The 23,183-nt window shown below is 39.0% G+C and overlaps 2 protein-coding genes across 2 annotated transcripts; both read left to right on the forward strand.

The window, feature by feature from the left end:
- Positions 1-2,905: 2,905 nt before the first annotated feature.
- Positions 2,906-3,947, forward strand: LOC116071289 (olfactory receptor 6K3-like). Its single transcript, XM_031342784.1, has one exon. It carries the CDS (start codon positions 2,937-2,939, stop codon positions 3,870-3,872), a length of 936 nt encoding a protein of 311 aa, XP_031198644.1. The 5' UTR covers positions 2,906-2,936; the 3' UTR covers positions 3,873-3,947.
- Positions 3,948-14,802: 10,855 nt separating this feature from the next.
- On the forward strand, positions 14,803-15,836 carry LOC116071294 (olfactory receptor 6K2-like). Its single transcript, XM_031342795.1, has one exon. The coding sequence runs from the start codon at positions 14,850-14,852 to the stop codon at positions 15,813-15,815; it is 966 nt and encodes a 321-aa protein (XP_031198655.1). The 5' UTR covers positions 14,803-14,849; the 3' UTR covers positions 15,816-15,836.
- Positions 15,837-23,183: the final 7,347 nt, after the last annotated feature.

Here is a 23,183-nt window from a genome sequence, read left to right on the forward strand (position 1 = left end):
CACACACACACACACACACACACACAAACACACACATACCTTTACAGAATTTGCTTCTGAATGGCAAATATTCATTATATAAGAACAAATAGTGTTTTATGATAATTATTCTTCCCATGGAGAAAAATCAATTTCATTTTGATGCTGATTTAATGCAGCCATAATTTGTTGGTGCTGCCTCCCCTTGAGAAATAGTGGGGTGGGGAATATAGAAATTATAGAAGAAAATGAGTAGGGAGACTCAGTATAGAAGAGGGGAAACATCCATTATTTACACATTTTCTGGTGAAAAATAAGAAATGGGAAGCATTTAGCAGATCAATAGGACAAATTCGGACAGACTACATGCAGCCTTTGAGAAAATAAAGTGACTTTTTCATTTTCATCTTTGAAACATGCATGGTTTTCCTAACAGGTGAATTTTTAAAATAGTAATCTCCTTCTATTCTATGCATTAATTTATTTGTAGCCCTTGTTGAAAATCCTTTAATTCTGCCCTCCTTCCTTTTTCTTTTTACAACACAGAATAGTGACAGCATCCTTATACGGCTGTTTTGGCACAGCAGCTCCTGGTGTCATATCTAAATGGAGAGTGGCTTATTCAATCAGAATACTGATAAAGGGTGTGACAATGCTCAGCAGGTTCTGTGAGACTCCTGCTCAAAACTGACTCTCCTGACCCGAGCATCTAATTAACAGAAAGCACAGAACATGTTCATCTCCTAGTTGACCCCAGGAGGGAAGTATTTTCTCTGTATTACTGAGGGAATAAAACCTCAGTGGAACTCATATTCCCTTCTGGATGTTCCCAAAGATGCTTATAAGAACTTTTTAGAGGTGCTGAAAGAACAGGGACAGAGATTCACAGGGACGGAGTGAAAAACCTGACTATTTGACAGAGGTGAATTTGGCAGTCCTGAGATCAAAGGTGAGGGTTCATTTCTTTTACTTGGCATAAGGCACTCAGCTACTGACTTATTGAAGGTTCAAACTGTGAGAGCTTTGTGAGGTGTGGAATTTGAAATTTCTTTTGGGCGTATGAGGAATTTCATCTTTCGAGCTCTAGGCTCTGAAGAGTAACATAAGAACGAGTTGTCACTTACCCTGTGCTCAGCTTCATGGGTGTAAGCGATGACAATTTCCCTTCCCATTTGTCTGCTTTACAGATTTCTCCTGTTTTAATTGTGCTTGTACATTCAATTCAAATTGTTTTCATTGGAAAAGAAACAATTTCCAAGTGCCTAATATCTACCAAGGGTAAACTATGCACTAATAGAATCTAGTGACAAAAATAAATAAATAAGTAAAATAAATAAAAAAATAAAAACAAACAAACAAACAAAAAAACCTACAGCAAAAGTGTCAGGATTCTGGTGGCGACCATTTAGAAGATGCATGTGGAAAGAAAACCTAAGGAGTACATGTGTGGGCACATGTGCATGTATGTACATTCATGCAAGTGTGTGTGTGTGTGTGTGTGTGTGTTTAAATATGTGGAGGAGGTGACATTAGTAACAATCCATAGCCTTTTCATGAGAGTCTAGAGCTGAATTGAGACTTGAAGATAGATCAGAGTTAGTCAGGTAAAAAAAAAAAAAACAAATCCCTGAGCAAAAGGCATCTTAGAAAGAAAGATAAAAGTCACCGTAGCTCTAGAGAGTATATCATGGTGAACTTTGAAACCGCAACAGTGAAATACGAGAAAGTGAAGCTGGAGAATGTTATAAATTGAGATAACAAGGGGAAATGATGGGAGAGTATTTTCTCCAACCAAAAGTGTATATTGACCAGATATTAAGAGTCAGGTCTTCAGTGTTCCTGCAGACATAAAGAATGAGTAATGAAGATGACTGGCAACACAGAAAAGTATAAAACTATGATTTAAATAACAAACAATCTTTAAAAGGTTACTATAGAAAAATGGAAAACACAGGAATGATAGCTTATTGGAAATCAATAAAAAAACATTTCTAAAAACTTTTGTGCTTGATTCAAAAGTATTCACATAACATAAGGACTGAAACTTCCACTGGCTTGATATTAGTATGGCAGGGATACATAAGGCAGAATTGCTTCTGAATAGCAAAATGGGAAAAAATTACTTAATAAATTATTTAAGAAGTAACACAATCTAAAGGAGATATAGTTAAGATAATTCTCTCACACAGCCCATCTATAAAGGAAATAAATACCATAAATATCAATAATGAATTCTTTTATAAATTAACTTATTGATTAAAACTTCTAAGCACAAATACTTTTCATCCACAGTGGAAGACATAAGCCTCAGAGGGATTATGTTATTTGCCCATTTCCCAGTTAATAGTGGACAGGATGAAAATTCAGGCTCAGTATGTTTGACCTGAATCCACTCTACTAACCATTATAATATGCTCACCCAAAAGCAAAAGTGGAGATATAGTTATTCTGTGTTTTGAATATTAGAAATTGCAAATCACAAATCCATCTAAAGGAATATATGTGTGTGTGTGTATGTGTGTGTGAAGTAACACATATGTAAAGTAACATTTACATATATGTGTGTACATAGTTGCATGTGTGTGCACAAATTAAGTATGTGTATTCATGCATCTGCAAGTAAAAACTAGAGATCAATGTCAGGTGTTGTTTTCCAACATTTTCCTTCTTTTTTTTTTTTTTTCAGACAGGTACTGTCACTGAACCTAAATCACATCCATGTGGCTATCTGGCTGGCTATCAAACTTCTGAGGTCCTCTTGTTTCTACATCCCAGAATTGGGGTTATAAATATGGGTGTCAACAGCCAGCTCTTCCACATAGACACTGTGAACCTGAATTCAAGTCCTCAGCCGTCTGTCCTTACAGCCCCAATATTTGCATGTGTACTGCTTTGAATATCTTCCGTGTAAGTTGAATGTGGCCTTTCCTTCGTTCACAGGTCTCTCAGATGGGGATATGGAGAATGGAAACCTATCTACCGTGACTGTGTTTGTCTTCACTGGGTTCCCCCAGCTCAAGAACATTGGCCTCCTGTATTTCTTTCCTTTACTTTTCATTTACCTCTTTATTGTGACAGGAAACCTGATGATCTTTTTTGCTGTAAGGTTGGACACTCGTCTTCATAATCCCATGTACAATTTCATAAGTATTTTCTCGTTTCTCGAGATGTGGTATACAACGGCTACCATTCCTAAAATGCTCTCCAATCTGATCAGTGAGCAAAAGACCATCTCTTTCATTGGCTGCCTCTTGCAGATGTACTTCTTCCATTCACTTGGAAATACTGAAGGGACCCTTCTCACTGTCATGGCTATTGACAGGTATGTTGCCATCTGTAATCCACTCCGCTACCCTAACATCATGACACCAAGGCTATGTGCTCAGCTCACTACTGGTTCTTGTATATTTGGCTTCCTCATCCTTCTACCTGAGATTGTGTGGATTTCTACTCTCCCTTTTTGTGGCCCCAATCAAATCACTCAGATATTCTGTGATTTCACCCCTTTGTTGAAGTTAGCCTGTACAGACGCCTCAATCATCTTGGTTCAAGATGTGATACATGCTCTCGCTATTCTGATCACAAGTCTGATTATTTCTCTTTCTTACATAAGAATTATTGTCGTCATCCTGAGCATCTCCTCAACAGAGGGTCGCAAAAAAGCCTTTTCCACTTGTGCTGCCCACATTGCTGTCTTTCTGTTGTTCTTTGGCAGTGTGGCCCTTATGTATCTTCGATTCTCTGCCACCTACACACCATTCTGGGACAACACCATTGCTCTTACATTTTCTGTGTTTGCCCCTCTTTTCAATCCTATTATATACAGCCTGAGAAATAAGGACATGAAAGATGCAATTAACAAACTTTTTTGTCCTCAAAAGGTGTCTAATTAATCAGGTAGGTAATTTATACCACTGCCTTTTAAAGCTAAATAAGATCCTTTTCCAAAAAACTCGATCCTAAAGAATGACTGCAATTTAAAAGATTATGCAATTGATCAACCACTTTCTCCAGTGAGCTGATGAATGGACATATAAATTCTATCTGCTGAGAATTCACCAAGATTATGAAATTAACAAGTTTTCTCTTAAATTTGTCAACCATTGAGTGTAAATGTATATTTACTTCAGAATAGTTAAGTGTACAGCTATGAAGAACATTTATGGGTATTACTTTTCTGACTCAGATTCTTGGCCACTGCAATCTTCACTAAGATCTTCACCGTAACATTAGCATTTTTACCAATGCGTGTTGTAATGACTCCCTCTGTTGTTGAATGGTTAATATTCCAAAAGCTTATAACATGCTTTGGAGAAAAAGAAAACCTTCCTTGCATCCAAACTGTAGGTGTTCACTTCTATCATTGTCTCCTTTCCAGATCATGTTCTAATTGTTTAAGACACACATATCCATGTGCTCTGACTGTAAAATTTCATCAGTAGGACATCATAGGCTCTATTCGGTATTGTGTCAAACACTATAAAAGGAAATTGATTTTTATAGAAAGTCAATATGAGTAAACTGAGATGGGTTAAATATATATATTTCATTCATTATTCTAAAACACTTTCCTTTTCCTTTTGATTGAAATGTAAAGTACATAGTTTTGTAGTAGTATACTTAATATTAAACATATGTGACTTCATAGCCCATACTTGTAAAACCTGGAATTTTATATTAGGGTTTGTGTACCCACCTATTATTTACTATAGTTTAATTGTAAGATATTATGATGATGTGCTATAAATTTTCTCTAATTTGAAATTTTATATATTTCCCCTATATCATTGTTCTTATAAATCTACTTAAGTTATATTCATGCACAAAATTCCCTTTCTAAAATATTGTTTCAAGATAAATGTCATGAAGTTAATATATTACATAAAAATGTTGAATATATTTACCATTATTGGTAAAACATTGGCTACATAAACACATGAATGTAAGACTAAATATGATTTGCAGCATAATATCTGGTCTATAGCTTTAATCTAACCTCTGTATTTTGTGGAGCCTATTGACTTGATTATTTGCAACATGAAGTTGTAGTGTAACTAAGAGAGAATTCTGATATGGTGAATTACATATTTCTATAAAAAGTTAATATGACTATACATTTCTATAAAAATATAAATGTATAATCTTGCAACAAATGGACTCTCAGTGGGTTGTAGGCAACTTTCTGTCTCATAAGTCTAGGTTGATATTTCTCTTACTTGGCTATTGAGGAGTTAATGGACAATCCTAGGACATTGTTTTGTAGTTAGGCTTGCCCAGGGTAGCTGCCTTATCTCAGTCCAGTCCTATATCCTACATAAGTTATTCTTCCTCTTTCTTTAGTTACCCCTCTTCTTTTTCCTCCTTCTACTATTTCTATTGTGATGTCCTCTAAACATCACATATAGGAAAACATTTCACCAAAGGACAAAAGTGGCTTCAGTTCTATGAGTGGACAGCTGGGCCCTCTTTCAAGTCTTTAAAATTGGATGCTAATGGTCTATGGGATATTGAGAAGAAGCTAACCCAGATAAAACACAGTGGGCTGTGTATAGAAAGCTTGGGGAGAAGGAGAATTGAAGAAAGATGGAGCAAACAATCTAGAGGAATGGGAAATCACAAGTGGTGAAGAACCTCAGCTCTATGTGGAAAGATGAGAACAGCCTGAAGATGGAGTCTGGAGCAGGTCAGAAGTGGGGTCTAGTAGAGGGTGATAATGAAGACTGGGGTGACGACCACTTGGAGCTAATCGTAGATGAGAAAAGTGTGTCTGGGTAAGGAGAGTGTGACAGAGAGAGTCCCAATGATGTGGAAACACTAAAGTGCATTTCTAAAGCCCACTATATTTGTGGGCTTTAGAATTTCTTCACCTAGTCCCTTGTCCAATATGAGACTATACCAGACCTTCCCTGTTAGCTTCTACACATTCTCACTATTCCTCCACATGTCTTTCCTCTACTTACTAATTCATATGACTCCATACCTGGTTCTACTCTCATTTTCCTTGACGGTTAATTTTTATTTGGTTATTTATTTATTAGTATTTACAATTGTATTTATAATTAATATTTATCTGTTTATTCTTTTGTTAGTTTTTATTCCACAATTTTTTTCATTTTAGTTTTGACAACTCTTTGGTTTTTATTTAGATGCATCTTTCAGACAACAGTGTAGCATGCTTTTTTAGTTAACTGTCCCCAAAGTAATCTATATTAATGCAGGAAATATATTTTTCCATTTATACATAATTTTAGTAGTGGCTTCCATGCATGCAAAGACAATTGCATTTAGTTACAGCAGGCAAGAGCCACTTTTAGTCAGAGCAGGGTATGAGATTCCCATGAATACCCTGAGATTCAACACAAATGTAGCAATATAATTTTGTGAATGGGACTTGACTTGTGAAATGCACCCTTTAGAAGAGTGCTGTCATAATCTTTTTATTTGTTTACAATAGGGAATATTGTATATTATGTGAGAATCCTGATTATTTGAACCTTTTTGTTTTGTTTTGTTTTGTTTTGTTGAAACAGGGTTTCTCTGTATAACCCTGGCTGTCCTGGAACTCACTCTGTAGACCAGTCTGGCCTTGAACTCAGAAATCCACCTGCCTCTGCCTCTTAAGTGCTGGGATTAAAGGCATGTGCCACCACTACCCAGCATAAACCTTATTTTTTTTTTCAAAATAAAGAAAAAATCTTAGTAAAGCAGTAATCTGGAGGGGGAAAAGTGTCTATATATTTCATTGATCTTATAATGTTTGAAAATCTAAAAAAATAGTGAACCATGGTATATTATAATTTATAAATGCTAAATGTCACAATTTATGAATTTTTAAGTAAATTTAAAATGCAGCTGATAAGTTTCCAAGATTTGTCATTATGTATGAATGGGATGCCACCAATATTTAGGTATATAATTATTCCTCATATAAGACAATGTTATATTCTCTAAATTTTATTTTGATTTTTACCTATTCGTTTTACATCCTGCTCACTGCTCCCTCCCAGTCATTCTCTCCCACAATTCTTCCCCCATTCCCCCACCCCTTCTCCTCTGAGCAGGTGCCTCCCCAATTACCCCCCTTCCCTGGGACTTCAAGTCTCCGAAAGATTAGGCTTTTCATCTCCCACTGAGGACAGACGGGGCAGCCCAGCTAGAGGAACATATCTCACATACAGGCACTAGCTTCTGGGATAACCCCAGCTCCAGTTGTTCAAGACCCACATGAAGACCAAGATGCCCATCTGCCACATATGTGCAGGGAGGCCTAGGTCCAGCCTGTATATGTTCTTTGGTTGCTTGTTAAGATTCTGAGAGTACTAAGGGTCCAGGTTTTTTGATTCTTCCTGTGGCATTCCTATCCCCTTCAGGGCTTATAATTCTTTTTCCTATTCTTCCACAAAAGTGCCCAGGCTCCATCCAATGTTTGGCTGTGTGTATCAGCATCCGAATCAGCTGCTAAGTGGAGCCTCTCAGAAGACAGCCATGCTAGGCTCCTGCCTACAAGCACAACAAAGTATTATTAAAGGTGTCAGAGATTGGTGTTTGCCCATGGGATATATCTCAAGTTGGGTTGGTTACTGGTTGGCCATTCCCTCAGTCTCTGCTTTATCGTGGTGCCTACATTTCTCATAGACAGGATAAATTTGGGGTTGAAAGTTTTGTATGTAGGATGGTGTCTCTATTATTCTACTGGAGTTCCTACCAGGTTACAAGAGTTGGCCTATTGAGGTTCCATATCTTCAATGAGTCACAGCTAAGGTCATCCTCATTGATTCTTGGGCACCTCCCTTATCCCAGCTCTCTGTCTAGTCCTGGAAATGTACACCTCCTCTCCATCCCTGTCAGCTGCAGATTTCTATTCCTTTTGATGACCATCTTGCCATCTCTCCTGTCACTCCCCACACCTGATCTTGAACCCCCTCCCATTCCCCTTCCCATACTCTCTGCCTCCCAATTTCCTCCCTTTACCTGCCTCTTATGACTATTTTACTCCTGCTTCTAAGTGAGATTGAAGCAACCTTGCTTGTGCCGTCCTTCTTGTTTAACTTCCTTGGGTCTGTGGAGTACAGCCTTGTACCTGTATTTTATGGATAATATCTACTTATAAGTGAGCACAAAGCATGCATTTCATTTTGAGACTGGGTTACCTCACTCAGGATGATGTTGACTAACCATACATCTGACAGAGGACTAATATCCAAAATGTGTAAAGAACTCAAGAAGTATTTTCCACATGCTGTACCCAATTCAATATTATTGCCACTGTAGTGATGGACACAGAGTATGTACACTGGCTATCGTTGACCCGGGTGATTCTGATATTATTAGAAGCATGCCAGACAGACTGGTGAGAAGTAAACAAGAATGTATTCCTTTAATAAAACTTTACCAGAGCTCCTTTTGAAAAACAAACAAAAAACAAAACAAACAAACAAACAAAAAAAGAACTCAAGAAGTTAGAAACTAACAACCCAAATAACCCAGTTTAAAAAATGAGGTACAGAACTAAACAGAGAATTCTCAACAGAGGAACCTCAAATGGCCAAGAAGCACTTAAAGAATGGCTCAAAGTCCTTAGATATCAGGGAAATGCAAATCAAAACAATGCTGTAGTTCTGTCTTTCACAGTCAATAGGACACAATTGCAACCAACAGATTGGGAAAAGATCATTACTAATCCTATATCTGATAGAAGGATAATATCCAATATATACAAAGAACTCAAGAAATTAGATGCCAGAGAACCAAATAACCCTATTAAAAATGGGGTACAGAGCTAAACAAAGAATTCTCAATTGAAAAATACTGAATGGCTGAAAAGCACCTAAAGAAATGTTCGACATCCTTAGTCATCAGGGAAAAGCAAATCAAAACGACCCTGAGATTCCACCTCACACCAGTCAGAATGGCTAAGATCAAAAACTCAGGTGACAGCAGATGCTGGTGAGGTTGTGGAGAAAGAGGAACATTCCTCCATTTCTGGTGGGATTGCAAGCTGGCACAACCACTCTGGAAATCAGTTAGATGGTTCCTCAGAAATATGGACACAGTACTACCTGAGGACCCTGGGCATATACCAGAAGATGCTCCAACATGTAATAAGGACACATGCTCCATTATGTTCATAGCAGCCTTGTTTCCAATAGCCAGAAGCTGGAGAGAACCCAAATGTCCCTCAGCAGAGGAATGGATAAAGAGAATGTTGTACATTTACACACTGGAGTACACCTCAGCTATTAAAAACAATGAATTCTTAGGCAAATGGATGGAACTAGAAAATATTATCCTGAGTGAGGTAACCTAATCACAAAAGAACTCACATGGATGGTATGCACTCACTGATAAGTGGATATTAGCCTAGAAGCTCAGAATACCCAAGATACGACTCACAAACCACATGAAGCAGGAAGACCGAAGTGTGGATACTTTAGTTCTTCTTAGAAGGGGGGAATAAAATACCCATGGAAGGAGTTGCAGAGGTAAAGTGTGGACCAGATACTGCCGCGCCTGGGGATCCATCCATATACAGTCACCAAACCCAGACACTATTTATTGTTGATGCCAACCAGTGCTTGCTGACAGAAGCCTGGTATAGCTCTCTCCAGAGAGGATCTACCAGTGCCTGACAAATACAGAGGTAGATGTACAAAGCCTAACATTGGACTTACTACAGGGTCCCCAATGGAGGAGTCAGAGAAAGGACCCAAGGAGCTGAAGGGGTTTGCAGCCCCTTAGGATGAACAACAATATGAACTAACTAGTACCCCCAGAGCTCCCAGGGACTAAACCACCAACCAAAAAGTACACATGGCTAGACTCATGGCTCCAGCTGCATATGTATCAGAGGATGACCTTGTTGGTCATCAGTGGGAGGAGAGGCCCTTGGTCCTGTGAAGGGGAATGACAAGTTCAGGATACAAAAGTGGGTGGATTGGTGAGTACGGGGAGGGGATAAAGAGTTTCTTGGGAGGAAACCAGGAAAAGAGGATACCATTTGAAATGTAAATAATGAAAATATCTTTTTAAAAACAGGAACTGGAAACAATAAAAAAAGAGAAAGGCTCAAAAATCCTTAGATATCAGTGAAACGCAAATTAAACAGCTCTGTGGTTCTGTCTTATAGCCTTCAAAGTGGCTAAGATCAAAAATTTAAGGGATAGCACATGCTGGCAAGAATGTGAAGCACGGTGAGCACTCCTTCTTTGCTGGTGGGAGTGCATACTTGTTATAGGCCTTTACCAACATGTGTCTTGAAGTAAAGAGATCATTTGTTTTATGGAGTCTCAGAAAACATATGTAATACCAAACTTATTCTGGTCTCAAATTTAAATTGAACTTTGAAAATAACATTTTAAGATGGGAAGTGTTGTAGCACATATGTTGACTCACCTTCTTAAACACTAGTAATGGAATATTCTTTGCCCATTTTTCTTAAGGAGACTCATCACTGAAATTTAATCAGGAATATCCTGGAGTTTGGGGGAAATTACTTCTATCTTCTAATAATATTTTCTTTGAATGTGCGAACATTCAAAAATGGGATACATTTTATTCAAATAAGCATAAGAAAACCATTAATCAGCTAAGAGTCAAACTAAGAACCACTAATATAAGTTACATTATGTACTTATTGTTAATAAGCAGTTCCAACACAACATTAGCATTAATTTGAAGTTATCAGTGTGAATACATAAATTTTAGGAAAAGTCTTTCTGGCCCTCACTTCTCATATTACATATTACTCAAAGGAAAAATGTAATTTATTTTAGGAAAACGTAACTTTCTTTCTTAAAATAAATTACATAGGCTTCATATATAGTTTTCAATTTTTGTTTTCGATACAGGAACAAGGGATTTTTTTTTTTTTCTGAAGAAGGGTTTATACCACATCACAGAGTAGGTGATACTCAAGGGGAAAACAAATACAATAGGTTGTATGAAAGTTGACATTATAATTGAAATAGTCTTATGAGGTCACCATATGACACTACTCACTTAAATTAGTATTTGTGAAGCTTCCCTGTTTGTCATTTGTCTCCACTGAGAAGTCCTGACCTCAGTGCACAAAGCATGTAAAAAAAAGGTCAAAACTGCCACCCTGAATTGTAATTGGAAGTAAATAGGTGGAACATTCAAATGGCCAACTGTGTTTCTTAACTCTAACTGTATGACTCAGGACCAAGAGCGAAAAAAGGCCAGCCTCTTCTTTTTGTTGTTTCATGCATCTCTCTGACTGTACCAACACCACTCAAATCTGAGTCATAGACCTTGATCCTCCTGTCTGGAGCTCCCAAGCCCACTTGAAAATGAGCTGGGGATCCTTGGGCCTGAGATTCTCTTAATTACTAGACTGAGCTGTTTTTCCCAATTGAAGCCATTATGGGGATGATTGTTCTCTCCCAATCTTGAATCATTTGTGTACAATTCCTAAGAGAGCCAATCATCTTACTCATATTTAATAAACAAAAGAAGAAAAGGACAGGGGAAAATATCCACAAAGGAGACTCAGATCTGTACATCAATGACTTATGAAGAAAATTGAGATTAGATAGAGGACTCAGGTGGAAGAATCCTGAAGGAAGATGCTTCTCCCATGGCACTTAATTCCCTCACAGACATCAACTTAGCAAAGGTAGAGTCTTCATTCATGTTTATTCTGACTTTGGAGTCTAACAGCAGCAAGGTCAGTGGATGAACTATTTGGAGGGTTGATGGGAGACACATAGGGAAAAAACAACAACACACACACACACAGACTACAACAGAAGACAGTGTCGCTGGGTCTGCAGGTACTGTGAGTAGCTCTTGGGATGGCTTTTAAGAAATGTGAGAGAACATTTTAGGATGAGCCAGTACAGTGTAAGATTTGAATTAGCAGGTTTCTCAATACAAAAGGCTGCTTTAAATTTTACACAGATAGGAACTGGGTTTATATTTCTGAGCTGTTTCAGGAATGATGCCATAGGTTTAGGAAGTTGATGTCACTGACAACTGTACTAGACTCACCACTAGGGAAATCTGTATAAGGATAAATTCAGCGGGTGAAAATGAAAATTGCAGCTTTTGGTCAGGTATTCCTCATGCTTTCTGTGGCATAATAGCTTGAATTTAGAGATTACAGAACGCTCTGGGTCTACTTGGAAGCTACATTCTTGAGCAAGTGTCAAATTCACATTTTAGAACTATGCTTTGAAGGCCATAATTAGAAGGCATACTAGCTACTGTTGAGGACATCAAAACTTATATTTAAAAATACAGTAATGTGTATTTCCCTTTAAAAAAAATCAAGAAAACTTGAAAAATATGCTAAGTAATTAACATATATGTATAAGCAGATAGATAGATGATAGGTAGATAGATGATAGGTATAGATAAACACAGCTAAGAGAATAACACAGCTTCTCTTACCATGTACATACACATATATAACAAGTAATAGAGTAAGCAGAGATGCAAAAGCTCTAAGAAACATATGAACTAAGTTAGGAAACAAAGAAGCAGATGTTGACAGGAAATAGACAGGTTATTTCTGGAAAGGGAGTCTACTCTTACAGATGTTCAGAAAGTAGAAAATATAAGTTTCATGAGTGGACTAATAATCCCTTTTCTAAGCTGAATCAGTAAACAGCCAAATACGATAGCAATGGGGGATAAGACAAGTCTTATTTCTACAGAATAACAACTAATTTCACTATAGAGTTAAAGGGAAATGATAGAGTTATTGTATGCAAACAAGGGGAGTTGATAGGACTTAGTCACTTAATTGAAAGTACAAGAGATTTTTAATAAGTAAGAAAAAATAAATTAAACGTAACTTGGCAATCGATGCATTTTGGAAACTAGTGGAAAAATAGCCATAGAATTGGTATGGCTACAATATATGAGAACAAAACAAGAAAGTGAGGGAAGAAACTGGCTGAATGCTAGTACTAAGGCCATGTGCCAGCTTGTTAGGGTGTGTCTTTAAAAAAAGAAATTCAACATTTCCACTATTCTGAGAACTAGAAGGTTGTACTTAAGGCTTTTCTTTTGAGGCCTGTCAGCTTGGGTAATAAATGTCCATCTTTCCTGAGGGCTTCCTTGACCTTTCCACCAAAAAATGTCCAAATATTTTCTCACAGGCATACCAAGTCAATGCAGAGGAGCATCAGCTCTAGTGGCCTTATTTTAACTCAAATCCTTTTTTTTTTTTAGATGCTGTATGTAAAAAAAAATGCAGTTACACTCTGAGTTGCTGAGGTTTAGCAACTCAGCAAGACTTTCAGGGGGATGGTCTTGTGACACAATCGGTGGTGTTTAAACATTGGGCAACAATAAATTGTCTCGGCGAGGGCAATCAATGCAGAGCCAAGAGAGAGCCAGGACAGAGACTTATAAATGATTGCTAATATAAAAGATCAAAGGCAAAAGGGAATTGGGAATCTTGAAGAAATGAAATGTTGAAATAAAATGGCTTTTCTGAGGGAAAGTAAAAAGGGCTAGAAATGAAATGATAAGATGAGACCAGAATTTTGAGTTATCCATGTATTTGGGCTATGAGAAATGAAATATTAAGGAGGGAAATCAAAGCAGGATGCTCTCAACAGACAGAAGGCAGCTGAGCATTGAGCACCTGGCCCTCAGAGGGGAGTGGAAGCTAATATAAGAAGACGAAAGTGGGTAATTTATTTGAAGAGATTAGGACGATAGAGAAAATGATTATCCATGACATTAGGAAAAACTTTAAAGAAATAGTCTAAGTAGGGATGCAGTGTCCTCTGAATGAGCATATTTGATACTAACAGAAAAATAAACCATAGAGGTAAAATAAATTATTGTGAGAAGACATTCAGTTACCAGGACAATGCCTTGTACTATGCTGTGTTCTTAAAGTCAGTCTATAGCTCTCCCTTCCCACTGAGCTGCCCCACAAAATTGTAAGGGCAAGCCTACACTGACAGCTTAACATATTAAGTTTTCACAAACTGTCATTTTTGTCAAAGACTTCCTCCTGGCTTAAAACACTTGCAAGTCTATTACATAAGACACGAAAATGCAATAGGAGTAAAAAGGAGTGGTACATCCTTTAAATAGCAAACAACACAAAGACAACAGTGTAGCTTAACCTCTGAGTCATATTAATCATTCTACATATGAAGAGGTGAGATAATTAGAAGAAAGGGAAGATGATGGGTAGAAATCCCCAGTGATGGCTTATTATTGTCCCTTAGATACCTCTTTGTTTTCTAACAAGAGACAAAAAGATCAAGATGAGTGCTGGTTAGGGGAAGGAACTGAGAAGATTAAGGAGAAGAAAAACCATAATTGGAATATACGTTATGAAAAAAAATCCAGATCACATGCCAAGAGTCAGATGCACTGATATGAAAGTAAGAATTTTGTTGGGGAATTGGTAAGACTGGAACTCAAGAATGAGCATCATTTTTTATTCCCATTTCTTCAGGTTTTCCTCCAGATGTCTAAGCCTGATGGTTTTAAAATATGATTTTCTGATCATCAGGATTTCTGACCATTGCCTACAAATCTTCAGGTTCTACCTCAGACCTCCTGAATAAAACTTTTAGTAGGGGCACCAAGGGTCTGAGCTTTGACAGCCCATTAATTTTGATTCATGCTAGTATTTGAAAATTACTGTCTAAACACAGGTTGTGTTTTCTAATCATTTTTTTCTCCCTTATAACATATTTGCTTGAAAGCCAGTGTGGAATAATATGAGGCAATTATTCATTTCTCTTCATCTACATCCACAGTCTTCTCAAAGCCTGGTTTTTGTTAAGTGGGGTTCCCCCCCACCAAGCTACAGTGGACGCTTTCTGAAAAGCTTGAGTGCTCTAGGAGTTGTTGACACTCTGACTTCTCACTTGGAGATGGAGTTCTCCAATTGGACCACTGCTCAGGAGTTCATTTTTTCTGCTTTTCCTTGCTCCTGGGGAGATTCTGTCATCTGCTTCATCCCACTGCTCTTCATCTATGCTTTCATCATCGTTGGAAATCTGGTTATCATCACAGTGGTCCAGCTCAATGCTCACCTCCACACGCCCATGTACTTCTTCATCAGTGCCCTTTCCTTTCTGGAGATATGGTACACCACAGCCACCATCCCGAAGATGCTCTCTAGCCTGCTTAGTGAACGAAGGAGTATTACCTTGAATGGTTGCGTCCTGCAGATGTATTTCTTCCATTCCACAGGCATCAGTGAAGTTTGTCTCTTGACAGCTATGGCCTTTGATCGATACCTGGCTATCTGCAGCCCTCTTCATTATCCTACCATCATGACTTCCAGACTGTGTGCTCAGCTGACGCTCGGTTGCTGTGTCTGTGGCTTTCTCACACCCCTCCCTGAGATTGCCTGGATCTCCACACTGCCTTTCTGTGGCTCTAATCGCCTTGAGCATATCTTCTGTGACTTCCTCCCCATTCTGCGCCTGGCCTGCACAGATACCCACACCATCGTCATGATTCAGGTGGTGGATATTGTCCATGCTGTGGAGATAATTACGGCAGTGATGCTCATTTTCATGTCCTACGTTGGGATTGTGGCTGTGATTCTACGCATTCGTTCAGCTGAAGGCCGCCGTAAAGCATTTTCCACGTGTGTCTCGCACCTTACCGTCTTTTTGCTCTTCTTTGGTAGCGTGGCTCTCATGTATCTTCGCTTCTCTGCTACCTACTCCTTGTTCTGGGACACTGCCATTGCTCTGGCCTTCGCAGTTCTGTCCCCCTTCTTCAATCCCATCATCTATAGCCTTAGGAACAAAGAAATAAAAGAAGCCATAAAAAAGCACATAAGTCAAGCTGGTATCTTATTTGGTAAGAGCAGGAACCTCCCGTAACAGCTCTTCTTCAGAAGGACGTGTTGGTTCTCTTTCATTCTCACTTCCCAGAAATCTTTTCTATCAGCCTTTTACTGAAACTTGTTTCATAAATGTCTCTGATACACAAAATCTATAAATAAATCAGATTATGATGTATATGTATATATGTATGGAGAATGCATGTGCTTATGTGTGATGAGTCCAGAATTAAACATTATTCTTCCCCACCTTAATTTTTGAGACAGGATCTCTCACTGAATCAGGAGCCATTAGGATGGACTAGGCTGCAAGCCTAAGGATCCTTTTGCTTCCACACCCCAGGCTTTGGGCCCAGCTTTTGTTTAATGGCAAACATTTTAGCTAACTGACCCATCTCCTCAGTCTATAAACTTAATAGCTTCTTTTTAGTCTTTATCCAATCCTACATATTTTTAAGTGTAATTTCATCAATTGAACATTATGCCACTCAAGTTACCTGCAGTAACATCATTTTGCTGAAGTTATGCCACGGGATGAGAGTTCTGGTCAGGTGGGCAAAAAAATTCGGCAAGTGACAAACAGAGTCAACACCATGAAGTGCGGAGTCTGAGTGTATTTCTTAAAAATGGCATCAGACTTTTATAGTCATTGCAAAAGAGAAATGAAAAATCTGGCAGCTCAGTACTCAAGGTACATCTGAGGCCACTTGAAACACACTGGGTCTAAAGTAGCCATCTCTTCTGCACAGGTGCTACATACCCTGGGCCCAAGCGCTCTGGGCCCTGGGGGCTGCGGACTGCATGAGGCTCAAAGCTCGAATGCTCTGTCTCAAATCTCAATGTATGAATAAGTTGAGAGAGAGAGAGAGAGAGAGAGAGAGAGAGAGAGAGAGAGAGAGAGTCCAAAGTCCGTGCACAAAGTGAAAAACAGGCTTATATAATATGCAGAAAACAGAGCGAATGACAAAAGTCACGTAGGCAGGTGAGGGCCACATCAAGGTCAGTAAGATCAAACCACACAACAAAAGTCACATAGGCAAGTGACAGTCACATCAAGGTCGGTAAGATCAGGCATCTAGGTGTGAAATGGAAGAGCAGTGGTGCCCTTCCCGCTGGGGCTATCTTGACAGTCCCAAGCTAATTCTCTGGGTCTGTTGGAGGCAAGCACCAGGAAGTTCCAATCTAGCACATCCTGAGAATGCCCTTAAGTGAGGGAAGCCCTTCTTCTGTGGAACTGCTCTGAGAATTCAAACTATGTTTACAGTAGCAATAGTGCCTGACCTCTGTTGCTAACTAACTCTGAGGACACCCTGTCTGATAAGGCAGAAATTCCAAGCTAACGACAGCTTGGTAATAAATTAGGATATATTAGAATGCTGTGCTGGGCAGGGAACGAAGTTTAATCTTAAGTTTTAGCCATTTACGAATCATTTCTTGGGGGTACCTTTATGCCTGAGTAAGAAGGCGTGTTGACGATTGGAAAGACTAATCTGGAACACGTCTGAGTTAGGAGATGCCAATGACTGACTGAATACCCAGGAGGCACAAACTCCCTTTGAAGTCATAACATCTCTCTGGTCTATGATCAGGTTTTCAAGCCTGCAGACTTTACTGGGGAAGACGAGTGGGCGTGGCAAAGTTACCCTGGAAAACACTTTACTTTTAACATAACCTAAACAGTTATTTGAAGTCTTGGACTGAAATTCAGTTGTTAATCTACTGATCTAGAGTGCATGAGACTCTGGGGTTGCTTCTCAGTACAAATAAACAACAAACAATACCAACAAAGCTGCCATGGTGGTTCATGCCTTGAATCCCAGAACTTGAGAGGAAGAAGTAGGTACATCTCTGTGAGTTTAAGGCCAACCAGACTATTTAGAGAGTTCCAGGATAGCCAGGGTTGCACAGAGAGATCCTGACTAAAAAAAAAAAAAAAAAGTTGCTTCTTAAGAATATGTGTAAAATCTTCATAAGACAAAATTCTCTCTATTGTGCCACTATGTATAGAATTAAAGAACAACCCTAGCCTATAAATTAGTTTTTTGAATTTTGATCAATAACCACTGAAGTTAACTTATAAAACAATTATCAGTTTTTCATAATGAATTAAAATTTAATCTTTATTTTTAGTGTGCTCTTTCGTGAGTGCCATGCATATTGAACAATGCCTGTAGTAAATATCTGTTGAACTGATAAACCGGCATCATCACACTAAGTTCTGATTGTTGTAGCTAACAGGCCAGCATAATGAACAGAAATGTATATAAAAGTCCCTTCTTTCCTTGGCTTTAAAGATTCCATATTCTTTATGAAACAGTGTGGTGGACTTCTTTTGCTGACATAGTTTGCCATACATATTTTATAAGGAAAATTTTGTCTAGGATATACACTTCAATGTGGGTGGGATAAAGCTCATTATTCTGCATATACTGACAAAAATCCATGTTTCATATACTGACAAACTCTTACCCCTCCTCCTTCCACCAATGCAAACCCTGTAGATGTCAGCCTACTTTCCTCACGTCTGTACTTCAATCTTCCACCTTTATTCCTAAATTTTATAGAAAAGCAAAAGTAAAAAGGAAGGTCTTACATTTCAGCAGCTAATGCCATTTATATGCGAAAGAAAAGGATGAAAATGAGAAAGATTTTATGATGTAGGTAGAAGAGGTTAAACAAGACTCCACACGATCCTCTGTTATTGGAATGAGAGAAAAACAACGCAGGGATTCAGGCAATAGTCTTGGGCTATACATGTCATTATTTGTTTCTGAAAATGTGTGATGTCACTTACTATTACACATCCTAAGTCTGTGCATTTGCTTGAAATTTGTGATTTCACAAAATTTGCAGGGAAACAATGTGTCTTTAATACTCCCTAAGCACTTAACAAACACCAGGTCCTCCTCTGTTGCAATATTGTTATAAAAGTGATACTTACGACTCACTGCTGTATAAAAAGATTATTCCATATCCTTCTCTGACCACCACATTTTTAACTTTTATATTGCATAGTTATCCTAGAAACAACAATGACTTTACAAATTGAGACAGCTAATTCTTACCTAAATAATTTCCTCAGGGAAAAAATATAGGAAATGAAGGAGTTAAAACTTGTGGTATGGTGACATTTATGGTGCATTGTAAATACAACCTTCATAGGTACACAGAATTCAGGACACATGCTTTCTAACTTGGAGATAGTGAGAGGTACCAACACATTCTCTGTTGACTTTCTTAGCAAAAGTTTTCACTGAATTTATTAACACAATATTGTTGTAGAAATAAAATAACAGTAAAATTCATACTTGTATTTGTATTTTGTGATACTAAGTGCAATTTTCTACTTATTGCACATTCATATTTTAAGAGACACTGCCCTGTTTCCTATATCAAAAGAAATAAAGGATGAATATTTTCTTAACTTGCCCCATCTCTATGCCTGTGCGTCTTGTAGGCAGAACAAATTTTGGGTTGAATATTTGAGGGGAGGTGGATGTCCCCCTCCCTCCACTGGATATCCCACCTGACTAGAGAAGGTGGTCAGTCAGTCTCTATACCCCACCCCACTGGTAGGAATCTCAGCTCGTGTCACCCCTGTGGGCTCCTCAGAACCTCTCCCATTCCAGGTGAGAAAGCCAATGCCTGATACTATTATGATACTCAGCTGCGTTTGCAGACAGGAGCCTAGCATATCTGTCTCCTGAAATGCTTTATCCAGCAGTGGATGGAAATAGATGGAGCCAAACATAAGGCAGAGCTCTGTGAGTCTTGTGGAAGTTTGGGGGACAGTAGCGAGTGAGCTGTAGGGGTCAAGGACACCACAAGGAGACCTACAAATTCAACTAAACTGGGCCCATGGGGGGATCACAGAGATTGAGTCACCAACCAGGAAACATGAAGGAGCTGGACCTAGACCCCTTACACATCAGTAGTAAATGTGCAGCTTGGTGTTCATATGGTAACCCTAAGAAGTAGGACAGGGCCCATCTTGATCTCTGCTCTCTGCCACTGGAACCCCTTCCTCATACTTAGACTGCCTGGATCTGAAGAGTGGGACTAGAGGAGAGGAGGGAGATTGGGATGTAAATAGAATAAAAAATAAATTATAGAAACAGAAGTAATTTGTAACATTCATTGTTATCATTTCTGTTACAAAAGAAAGAAAATTGGCTTATAGTATTTAAGTGACTTGTCTAAGTACAGATCTTTTACAAAGTGCTAAGCTATAATTCAAACTCAGATCTAAACTTCTCCAAGAGCTTTGCTTTAACCACCATGAAATATTTTCTAATACTGTTGCTCTGAGAAAGCAGAACGTACGACAATACCTGGGATATTAGCCAGGCAACTGAGGTTCTACTGGTTCTACTATGATGGGATTCACAAATATCCAAAGTGTAACTTCCAGAGGCTTATCCAGGGACCGAGGATGGAGACTACCAGAGCCCAACACTTATGGTTCTGGATCTTACGAATTAGAAACTTGTAGAGGCAAGCTTCAGTGTTCAGAAATGTATGTCTTCGTGCTATTCAAGTCAAAGCCTGTCTGCACTTTTCCTTGACTGGCAGTGAACTGCACTCACTGAACAGTGACCCACAGCTCATTAGCAGTTAGTAATGGCTAGTGAAATAGATTTCCAATTTTGCATGTCAAAACTCTCAGCATTGGATTAGCATTATAGTTTTTAGATCTTGGGTAGCAAGACCTGGGTTGGCATAGCTCTGGGTATTCTGGATCTCTTCTAGGGACCAACACATGTAGTCTCTCATCTTCACTTTATGGCTCTCTATCTCTCACACACTTTGCTTTCTCCCTGGTCCTGTCTTCTGTCATTTTTGTCTCCACTGTGTCTGCTTCTTAATGTTTCTGCTCCCATTTGCTTGCTGGAGCACTTCCAATGCCTTCTCACTGTTACTGTAGCTACTTCCCAGCTGGTCTTATTGCTGGTACTACTGGCTCCACTTTGTGTTACCAGCTTAGCATGCTCTCTCTATTACACAGATCACATGAAAGCAGGGAAAATGCCTTCTATTGAGTTGAATGTCACAACACCAACACAAGGGGGTGCCCTCTGGCTTACTCAACAAAGAAACCAGAAGCCCTGGTTGTATAGAAAACTGTATTTGTATCAATTAACAAAGTTTCCTACTGAGTTGCTGGGGAGATATTTTCCTTGAGTGATAATTGCTTTAGAGTCACCTGGGCTTTCAGAGGTTTCTCTTTATTTCAGTTCATCTGTCTAATGAATAGATATTCATTAATTATAGTTTATAGAGAGAGAGACCATGACTCGAGCAAGGTCTTCTAAAACAGATTGTGGCTGTCACACTCATTGCACCTGGAGTGCAGCTCCTCAAGGTAGCTGTCCAGGAAATATTCAAAGCAGCCAGTCTGTATTAATGACATCTGTACAGGCAACAAACAAACTTCTCAGTTAACTGTTCTCTGCTTGCTTAAAGCAGTCAGGCATATTAAAAATTCTAACAATTTTCAATCAAAGGTTCGATTCAGCCTAGCCTCCAACATTTAGTTTTATAAAATGTCGCCATTAAATTCCTATCATTAATGTTAGCATTCTCACTGTTATGGAACAGTACTTAACTACTGCTAAAATACATGTAAGAATGCTTGTGCCCTCTAAACTCATCCACGATGCACTAGAGAAGCAGTTTCACTCGCCTAGGATGTGTGGGGCTCACAGCAGAACAGTATTAATTACTTCTCTAATGCTGTAACAAAACACCATGACTAAAACAACTTATAGATGGTAGAGTTTGTGGTTTATAGTTCCAGACAGTTAGAGTCCATGATGAAGGAGCAGAGGCAGTGCTTCTGGTTCCTTTGCTGAGTCAGCCAGTGGGCACCCCCTTGTGTTGGTGTTGTGACATTCAAATCAATAGAAGGCCTTTTCTTTGCTTTGGTGTGCTCTGTGTAATAGAGAGAGCATGCTAAGCTGGTAACACAAAGTGGAGCCAGTAGTACCAGTGATAAGACCAGCTGGGAAGTAGCTACAGTAACAGTGAGAAGGCTGCTGGAGCAGTAGCAGAGAATTCCCATCTTAAACCACACACATGAAGCAGAGAAAGAGAAATGAAAATGGCATGAGTCTTTAAATTCTCAAAGCCTGCCTCCAATGACATTCTTCCTTCAGTGAGGCCACTTCTCCTAAACCTCCAATATAGCACTAGCAACTAGGGACCAAAGACTATAGAAGACATTTTATTTAAAGCACCACAAACACAGGAAACCCATTCCTGGCACTAGATTTTTTTATTTGTTGTCCTGTGGTATCTAGCAGGGCCTTGGTTACCAACCTTCCATACCGGCTTAACTTTATTTAAGTATATGTGTAGGCATGTATGTTATGAAGCTTCTATAATGACAGGCAGGTTCAGTGCTGCTTTCTTCTTCTACCTTGCCATTCTCAGCCCAATTAAACCCTTCCTGCTTCTCTAATCCCCATTCACTCTTTATACCAAGCATTCTTTCTCCCTACCACTTGAAAAGCCCTCATTTCCTATGGCCCTGTACTAGTTTCCCGACTTCAGCAGGTATTCTGTATGGAACACTGATGTCTTCTTTTTTATTGGATATTTTATTTATTTACATTTCAAGTGTTATCCCCCTTCCCAATTTCCCCTCCAGAAATCCCCTATCCCATGCACCCTCCCCCTGCTCCCATGAGTGTGCTACCCACCCACCCATCCACTCCCATCTACCTGCTCTGGCATTCCCCTACTACACTGGGGCACTGAGCCTTCACAGGACCAAGGGCCTCTCCTCCCACTGATGCCCAACAATGCCATCCTCTACTACATATGCAGCTGAGGCCATGGGTTGCTCCATGTGTACTCTTTGGTTGTTGGTTTAGTTCCTGGGAGCTCTGAGGGGATGCATCCCATATACAGACACCAAACCCAGACACTAGTGTGGATGCCAAGAAGTGTTTGCGGACAGGAACCTGATATAGCTGTCTGCTGAGAGGCTCTACCAGAGCCTAACAAATACAGAGGTGGACCCTCACCACCAACCATTGGACTGAGCTCGGGGTCCACAATGGAGGAGTTAGAGAAAGGACTGAAGGGGCTGAAGTGGTTTGCAACCTCATAGGGAGAACAACAATATCAACCAAACAGAACACATATTATATATATATTCAAAGCTAATGCCTACAAATAGGAAGGAAAACATCCTCATTACATTTCTTATTGAGGGTCTGGGTTAGCTCCCTCAGAATGATTGTTTCTAACTATTTACTCCTAGCTTTCATAATTTCCATTTTCTTAACAGATAATATTACGCTGTGTAAAAGCACCACACTTTCATTATCTATTCACCAGTTGAAAGAAACTTAAGCTGTGTCTATTTCCTGACTATTGTGAATAGTCGTCAATGAACATGGAT

Source organism: Mastomys coucha, unplaced genomic scaffold (assembly GCF_008632895.1).
Source record: "Mastomys coucha isolate ucsf_1 unplaced genomic scaffold, UCSF_Mcou_1 pScaffold1, whole genome shotgun sequence".
Lineage (NCBI taxonomy): Eukaryota > Metazoa > Chordata > Mammalia > Rodentia > Muridae > Mastomys > Mastomys coucha.

Excerpts from the sequence above, each read along its gene's own strand:
- LOC116071289 (XM_031342784.1), top strand. The coding sequence starts at position 2,937 with ATGGAGAATGGAAACCTATCTACCGTGACTGTGTTTGTCTTCACTGGG.
- LOC116071294 (XM_031342795.1), top strand. The coding sequence starts at position 14,850 with ATGGAGTTCTCCAATTGGACCACTGCTCAGGAGTTCATTTTTTCTGCT.